This window comes from Aptenodytes forsteri, unplaced genomic scaffold (assembly GCF_000699145.1).
Source record: "Aptenodytes forsteri isolate BGI_AS27 unplaced genomic scaffold, ASM69914v1 Scaffold15, whole genome shotgun sequence".
Taxonomy (NCBI): Eukaryota; Metazoa; Chordata; class Aves; order Sphenisciformes; family Spheniscidae; genus Aptenodytes; species Aptenodytes forsteri.
In genome coordinates, this window is record NW_008795129.1 from 24,749,218 (window position 1) to 24,758,533 (window position 9,316).

Sequence of the window (9,316 nt, forward strand, 5' to 3'; positions counted from 1 at the left end):
CAGGTGAAGAAATACAAACTTTTTTTTTTTTTTTTTTTTTAATGAATAACAAACACCAAATAGTATCAACACTGTGGAAATACACCTTTTTCTTTTATTTGAGCAAATATTGGTGGGAAACATTGAGTATTTACTCAATACTAGTTGATAGACTGAATTTGAGAATAGAATTGAACATGTGCTATAACAGTCTCACCTTATACATTTTGTTTGCTGTGTTGGCAATATTTCTGTAATAATGAATATTCAGTGAAAAAGAAATTTGTGTATTCACCTTGCAGAAGAATATACGAGCTGATTTGAAGATGAGTGTAGTGTGTGCTTAAGTTTTAATAATGTAATATTTTAACTAGAAACTTGTTCAGCTGCTGTAGCCTAGTGTTTTTCTCCAGGATGGGTGATGTGTCCAGGGCCATATTCAGTGCTCACTTGCAGCCACTTGTGTACATGCTGGAATAGCAAAGCTTATAAATTCCTGAAGAATCCAATAGTGCTTTATAATCTAGAGAAAAGAATTGCCTGAATTTGTGCTTTTGGGTATGGTTTTGGACATGGATATATGCTTTCTTAAACCATCTAACCAAAATCACTTTAATCTGCATTTTTATTGAGAACTATGTAAATTAATAACTGCTTCATACATTATTCAAGAAAAGACATATTTTGTATTGCTGATACCTCTGCTAATCTTATCTAAAGATATGCAAATGATTTAATTAAAATAATTATACTGTATAATATACCTGAACTTTGCTCTAAAATAGTACGTATTAATCATTAATGGTACTTGTATTTTTAGCTGGAAAGACAAAGTATTTGATTGGTAGTGGATTCTAAACTTTTTTTTTCCCCTTTTTTGCTTAACAACTTGGACTGAGATGTCCTTTGTGACTGTAATCAAACAATTGACCTCATGTATTCAAGAACAGTGGAATTTGATTTAAAATTACTAGGGTTGTGGCAGAAAAGTGTAGTTGTTTAAAAATAGACAAGTGGTTTTATATGTACCTACGAGGCAATACTCCTTGAGTCTGTTTCCCTGTGCCTCTTCCTGCTATTAACCACTACTGCTAAAGAGGAGTTTTCTGTCTCTTGAATTCCTCTGACCGGGGAGTTGTATAGTGTAACTACTTGTCACATCATGGGCTTCAGACTAGAAAATAATTGATTAAAAAAGAAAAGTATAAGGGCTCGTCTTCCTTCTAATTCAAAAGGATAGTAAGCACATGGTGCCGTTGTTGATGGAAGCTGCAAATTCTAAGCATTAAACCCACAAACAGAAACGCCTTGTATGGGGAATGAATCATTCCCCCTTTTGGGGCAAAAATACATCTGTAATCAAACCGTTGGATATTATCATAAAATGCAATGGTAAGTGAAATAAGTCTGGCTGTTGTGGTTTATATTTGAATTATTGTGTGTTTTTTCTAGTCTGGTGCTCAGTAGACACAAGAACTTGAGGAACCTCAGTAAAAATAGTGCATGTTGTATGTTCTAATAAGGTTAAGATTAGAACCAAAGACTCTTGCCTTAGGGTTTCTTAGGGGTTCAATCTGTTATTTGAAATAAGGCATTTAAATCCATTTGCAGATGAAGGAAAAAAACCCCAACTTAATCTGATTGAAACTGCTGTTTGTGTAGACTAAGTGATTTTTATCTGTGGTGTTACTAGAGGTCTGTTTACTGTTGTCTAACGCAAAGCGTATTCTGGCATGATTGCATTAAATTGCTGGGCAGTAATTTTTAATTGCTGGATTTTTGCTCTTGATGCCTGTAAGAGAAGTTTGCTCTAGAAATAAGTAACTCCTAATTGTTACTAAGAAATGGAAAGACAAAATTAGTTAAAATTACTACGAATAGTTAAAATACTAAACATCCATTTGTATCTTCTGAATCCTTTCATTGTGTACTGTGAAATGGAGTGACAACTGCAAGTTCAAGGGGAGCTAGAAAGAACTGCAGTTTCATTAGTGGCTACCAAGAATTTGCTGCAGGGAAAAATGACAATTGTGCATTTTTGTTTCATTTTTAAGTAGTGGAGGGAAAATTAAACCCAAACAACTACAGCATGGCTGATGACGAGAAGGTGCTTCTCCAGCTCTACAGAAGATGGGGAAAAAGTGATTAGAGGAACATAACTTTTTTTATGCGTTGTGTACTGATACACCAAAAGGTTTCTATAACATGTTGGAAGGAGCTTATAAGTCTCTAATTTTGGTGTAAGCTGTCAGTTTTCCCAATTTACTAATCTTTCATGTCTCTTTCTTCCTTTAAATCTTTTAAATCTAAAAGTTTTGTTTTCATTGAGTTTCAGTTTAGGTAACTTACCTCCAAAAGAATATGCTAAGAGCAAGCCACAGGGGGTTCAGCTGAAGCCATGGAGAATAGTTAAGCCAAAGCAACCTACTCTTGTGTTATTCTCTTCTTTCAGTCTTTGCGTCACCTTTAAAGACATATGAATTTCAGTCTTGTTTATTTGTTGTTTTTTTTTTTTTTTAGGGGGCAGCACTTAAATACTTGCCAGCTATTGTCAATGATGTGAAATTAGTATTTGATCCAAAAGAACTTAGGTGAGTAGAGTTAATGAAATGTGTAGTGTGAACTTCAGCTAGATCTTTATTTTACACACACATATATATAGATACACACATATATTAAAAAAAAAATATATATACAGAGAAAATGAAATATGATGAAATATGATCACCTGAGATGTTTTATCACTTTGGTTTTATTACCTTTTTTTCCCTTGCAAATATTTTTAGGGCTACACAAAAAGCCTGGTTTTAAAGTAACGTGTATGGCATCAAGGTTTGACAAATGTCTTGACAAACTTTGCAGTCTTGTTGAGTACAATCATGTAATGAGGTAGCAAGGATTATCAATCAGGCAACTGACATCAAAACTCTTAAGCTATATACTTGATGCTTCACTCTTTCAAGTATAAATTTAATGTAAATAATAACTCTGTTCAGTGAACCCTATTGCTGGGTTGACATTTCAGTAGCTCATAAACACAAGAATGTTGTTAGTAAATAGAAGGGGTAATAGGAAGGTGTTTTAGAACAAGAAAACAATAGAGAAGCCAAATCAAAACTAGTATTTCAGGAGAACTTTTAACTTAAAGAGAAAAAAAAATCAGTTTCTCTTTCACAATGCTATTAAAAGCCATTTAAGTTGAAAAAACCCCTTTTTAATCTAATTTGATTGCACAAACCCTTCTATATATTGTCTGTTTTTATTTCTATGTTCTGGTCTGTCAAAATGAGGAAAAGAAAGATAAAGTAGAAATAAAATAGATAAGTATAATCTTAGTCTAACATTCCAGTGGCCGGAGGAACCTGGTGTTTAGCTTCTGCTTGCCTGTACTATAAACTTTTTTACATGTACACTTATGCTTCCTATGGGCCTAGGGGGTACATCTTTGTAGAGTTTCTGGACTAAATCGTAATTCTGATACGTGATAGCAAAAGTACTGGGAAAATATACCAAATGAAAAATACCAGGATTTGGCCTGTTTTACCCCAAACACTACAGTTTTTCTGTCACTTAGTGTATTTAAATTGAGATTGACTAATACTTAGAAGTGAAGGCTTAATAGGAAAAACAAAAAACCCCAAGATTTTAGGAAGCGATGCAAAAGGATTGAAAACTTTTAAAAATCTGTATTATGTGGGAGCTCAGCTGATGCATGTGATGGTACCTTATAATCTTAAAATGTGTGTGTTTCTGGTTTTTTTTTTGTTGATGGTGGTGGAGGTGAAAGCTTGTAACATGAATTATCACTTTTTTTATTTCTGGCTTATATGGTCATGTATTATTCCATTAATGGTATGTGATGATTGAAGTAAAGAGCTGGTAGCGCAGACAACTGAGATTTGAAATCTAAAACCTTAAATTAAACATGGGAAAAGAGTGTAAAACTCAGATAAAAGGGAGAGGGCAAAAGAAAAGACACAAAAACCTAAACAGATGTATTAAAGACGATTGACATTTCTCTGAAATTCCTATCTAACTCTCTTACATCTGGAAAAAAATGAGTTTGCTTGTCCAAAAGTATGTAGTTTTTTATCTTGTTCTGTGCTGTTGGAGGTTTTTTACGTATTTTGGAGAGAGATTAATATAATTTTACTTGTCCCTTTGTATGTAGCAAACTCTTTACTGAATTCATCCTAAACGTTCCTGTGAGCCGGCTCACAATCCAGAAGCTATACTGCTTGATAGAAATAGTTCACAGTGACCTCTTCACACAGCATGGTAAGCAGGATCTTTGCAACCGTTATATTGTCGCATTATTCATTGTCTCCAGACCTCTGCTAGTGCAAGGTTCGTCCTTGCTGCCGAACGTGGTGGAGGTTATAACCAATTAAGGTTGTTCTGTTAGAAGGACAAGAAGATTTAAAATAAGTGAGGAAATGCTAATTGACGCTTACTGCAGGTTATAGATCATAAAGAAGTGAAAGCAAAAACTTTTAATTTTTAATTTAAAAGGCTGCTAAGCATCCAGTTTTATTGGCATGTGTTACAACTTTAACTATGATATGTTTTATCAAAAACTATTATTTCAGCTTTTGTGCTCAGTGAAGTTCTATGGAGAAAATGGAAGTTTTTGATGTCCTTTCTTTCTGAAGCATCATTATCTCCCTTTAAGCTGTCCCCTAGCTGAAATAAAACAACATATAAACCTTTTAGAGTGTGCCATTCATCCATGCTTTCTTATTTTCTCCTTTTACATTAGCGGGCCAGTGAAAGGTAAGTTCAAGCACTTGTCTTACAGATTTCTTCATTTGAGGTGAAACATTTTATTCTTTTTCTAGATGACTGCGGGTTAAACTAACCTAAACTAAGTGTTTATGTGCTGTCAGAAGTTAATGAGGGAGCAAATAGGCAATGGCTCAATGATAAAGGAAATTTGAAAGGATTCTTCTGTCAGATAAAAATGCTGGGACCATGTGATGCAAAGTGCTGATAAAACAAACTTTTCTGGTTCCAATTTAAAAAATGTTCTTGGTGGATTTGCTTTGTACTGGCAGGTATTATACTAGATCAGGTAATGTCTAACCACAGCTGTGTAACTTTTGCTGGATCTAGTAACTTTTTTTTTCCCAGCAAACAAGTATAAAGCCAACACAATCTATGCTGCAATCTATTATGCTCCTTAATGTCACAAAACTGTGTGCGTTTGCGCCTGGTGCAGTTCAGCGGCACTGCTAGAAGGTGGGGTATTACATGGATCTGTACTGACGACTGTGGAATTAAGTACTGTTGCTCTTTCCACTTCTTTCCACTTGAAGTTTTCTTTCTAATTTTGCACAAGTAGTAATGACGAATGATGGTCAAAGAATGAGCTTCACATTTTGATGGCACTTTTTATTTATAACAAGGACCTGTAAAATTATTGAGTCTACATGATACATGTTACATGCAAGTTTAAACCTTAAACTTTGGGTTTAAAAAAAAAAAAAGGTCTAATGAGAATTAAGACTGGAAGATAGAGAAACTGGAGACTGAACCTTTCAAGAAAGAGATTGAGCTTTTCCATAAAGAAGACCTCAGTAGAGTTACAGTCTCACCTGAGCAACAACACACAACACGTAGTAAATTTACTTCCTGCAGTTGTGGATGGTGATGAAGTAAGAATAAATCTGAAAAACAAAGTCTACCAGCCACGTCACCATGTACTGCACCAGCAAGTCCAAATGCAGTTCAGCTTCATCTTTGCTTTTGAGATCTTCTTTTGAAATTATTCAGCCCTTATGAGCCACATCAAATGATTTGGTTCCGAATTGCACAGTTTGCAAGAACAAAAAGCAGGAATGCAGATGGAGTTGCTGGGGCTTGGGTACAATGGTACTGGTCTCTCTGAGACCATTTTAATGTTTGCTTTTTCAGATACATACATCAATGTTACTTACTCCTTTCCTTCATTAATTCTCAGCTCACTGTCTGTGTAGTAATTTTTCCTTCTCATGGCTACTTTTAGGTTGCAACGTCTTTGGGGCAGAAGCCAGTAATACAAGGTGTTATACTTGACTGTCTTGGATAGGAGGAAATTGAGATAACTCAGATGAAACAAGAATTATGACTATAAAAAGCACTTCTAAAGAAGGCTATAGGGGCACATCGTGTATTTACTATATTAATCTTTGACTTCCCTTACTCAACCAATTTCATTTTCAGAGGTGGAAGGACAAACTCTGCATGGCTGGTTTGTTTGTTAAACCTAACTCTCAAATTCAGCTGTTTGGGTTGCAGCGAATGGTATAGTCCAACATTATTTTCTTGTAGAGCTCCTGAGAAATTACATGAATCGGTTTTAATAGCAGGGTCATTAATCTGAACTCAGTCCAGTTTTGTTGACAGAACAGTACTACTTAATGGGTTTTGGATCTTATCAGGAGGCTCCTAACCAGGGGTTTTCATGTCACTGGCTGTTAAGAATGTCTTAACTCTAACGTGCTTCAGTTGAGTTGCAATGGAGATTCAAGGCACGTATGCTGCTAGCGCTGCCCAACTTGGCGTGTGTGGCACAATCTGACTGCACGGGACACTCATTTCACCCCACTGCAGCTCAGCTGTACTGGAGCAGTGCTGTGCATGAGAGGATGGAGCCTGGCACTAAGGAGGACTCGCAGAGTTTGGTGCAGCAATGAGGGGGCTGTGTTGCTTCCCATGGGCTCTATTAGCGTACACACCTCTGTGCTGCCCTCCCTTCTGTATGGTTATATGTGACCTCATATATGTATGTATTTTTTTTGTGTGTCGATAAACGAAGTGTTATCTTAAAAGCTTCTCTTGCCACTGGTAGTTCTCTATAAAGCTTGTGTCTGGAGAGCCGGTTGTGCTGGGAACCTTTCATAATCACTAAAATTCACTTGAAAATAAATTAAATCCGTAGCCACAGCCTTTGCTAAATTTAGATTATTTTTTTCCCCCCCTTACTCTATGGGTTTGAGTTCTTACTGCTAAAACGTAGTTCGACTGCCTCTCCTCCTCCTCATTGATTCAATAATTTTTAACTGATAGGCAGTACTTTCATGTAAGTATCCAACTAATCCTGTATCATATTGCAGAAATGAGATTTTCTTTTCTAAAAGCAATATGCAGTGCAGGATTGTGGAATTGATGGAAAGCTGTAAAATGTACAGAAAATCAAACAGCATTTCATCAGTGTATTTCTCTTGTAGAAAAATGCTCTAATTCTGTGCTTTGGGAGGTCAAGGAAGATTTATTTGTGTCTCCAGAGGAATTAAAATTCAAAATACTTGAACTTGTGAAGCTTGAAGGATTTTTGGGGTGAGAGGGGTGGGTGTATGAAATAGTTTGCTAAAGCACTGTGCTTGAAGAGCGATGTTGAGTGATGGATGGTTCAGTGGTCTGTATGAAATCTGAAGAGTTTGGGACCTTGGATGAGAATGTACTATGGTGTTGTGGTTTGTATGTTTTTATAAAAGGATGTAAAATATAGTTTTAAAATTTGTTCACTTCTTCTCTGGTTATGTTGTGTGCCAGTTATAAGTTTCCTTCTGAAATTCAAGGTAACTTTTCTTCTTTGCAGAATTTTTACTTATTTTTAGTAAGCTTTCTTCAGCCCTGGCAGGAAAACCCTGTACGTTCCTTAGGTTTTGGTGCTTTTGTCCTAACAGTGGCTCATAATTGAGCTTTAGTACCAAAGGGAAAAAGAAGAATCAGTATGTAGCTAGTCAGTCAAAGCAATGTTAAGCAGAGTGAGTGTGTGTGTGTGTGTGTGTATTTGTACGTATGTGTTTGACAGGAGAATAATAGGTAGGTGACTTCAAGGAGCATATTTTTACAAGCTTGTGGTTATTTACAGAGGCCAACAAGTAGAAATCATCCTGCATAGACTAAATCTGTCTCAGCTCTTCATGCTTCTAGTTTCTGTCCTTGAAACAACAAATATTCAAATACCACTAAGAAGAAAAGATTTTCCAGTTGATTCCCTGCTAACATAAAGACAGCTGTTTCCGCCCATTTTCAGGGGTTATATTCATCAAGTTCAAGGCACCTCTTAGACGATCTGCCTTTTATCCCCTCTACATTTGTATCAATAAACTATTACGGCTTTGGCAAAATAAATGTGGATTTTCTTCAGGAAAAGTATAAGGTTGCATCTTGTTTTTCTTGAGCATGGAAAATAATCCCTAACGTGATGATGCTCAGTTGCTCTTTTTCTGTTCACACAGTAGGCCTGTACACATTGGTTTAGTCTTTGTACCCTTTCGTACGTGAGGAAACGCTTCCTGGAAGGTCACTGAAAAGGTCATTTGGTCGTGGCTGCTGCAGAAGTTCTCCACAGTGCTTAGCACAACTATTTTCAAGGGCTGAATCTCAGCGATGATCTTAAGAGTGTGCCCTTTTTAGGAGTTTTTTCAAGAGCTGAACTGCCATGTTTTCCCATACTCTCTATGGATGATTTATCTCATTTTTGCGTGTATATATTGCCCAGGTAGTGATATCAGCAGGATAAAGGATAGTTGTGAACAAGGAGATTGGCAGTCTGTGCTTTGGAGGAGTTCATTTGACTCTGTCCCACTCCCTGATTTTTGTAGAGAAGACAATTATTGGGCCTTTGCATAGGGTCTTTGAACACCCCAGTGTTCATCTGTGCTAACTGGGATGCAGCTTTTTGCATGCAGTAAAGCATTTTAAATTGTCAGTGATTAACATCCTGATTTAGCAAGTTATTTGATTTTGAGGCTTGGAATGGAGCCTTAAACGTGCTAGTTTAGACAAATACGTATACATCTTGCTCAGTGAGGACATAAGTATATCAATATGTTCTTGTATATGCCATAATATTTTATGCATGTATCTAAACATAACATAAATATGAATATATAAATTATTATACAAAAATATTTATGACCATATAGAAGGAAATGCATGTATAAGTAAGTAACACTCATTACCCCTACCACAATAATTTGCATAGATTGCAAATTATGCATACAAAAAACCGGTGCATCCAAAATCTTTTTTGTCTGTGTAAAGCAGCAAACTTTTGATTGAGACCAACCCTGCATCTCTTCTTCCTCTCATGTCCCTCTCCCCTCCAAACCCTGAAAAAGAGGAAGCGTTTCTTTAGATTAGCACCTGAAACAATTCTATGTTGTAAAAATCTTCTGTAAGAGTATGTCCAAATATAAGTATGAATTAAAACTGTTCCACACTCATTTTTAATAATAACCTGAAGCATGTTTTCAGTTCCAAGTGTGTAAGTACTTATGGTTGGTATTTAAATAATAAATTTAGGTGACCCGCCTAGTGGATGAGGGAAAGGCTGTGGATGTGGTCT

The 9,316-nt window shown here is 36.1% G+C and overlaps 1 protein-coding gene across 1 annotated transcript in view; it reads left to right on the forward strand.

Annotated features, from left to right (window-relative positions):
- The window catches only part of DOCK1 (dedicator of cytokinesis 1), a 307,079-nt gene that overhangs the window by 61,799 nt on the left and 235,964 nt on the right, over positions 1–9,316 (forward strand). Inside the window, 2 exon segments of the mRNA XM_009278124.2 lie at positions 2,500–2,570; positions 4,151–4,257. Coding sequence (XP_009276399.1) covers positions 2,500–2,570; positions 4,151–4,257 — 178 coding nt within the window.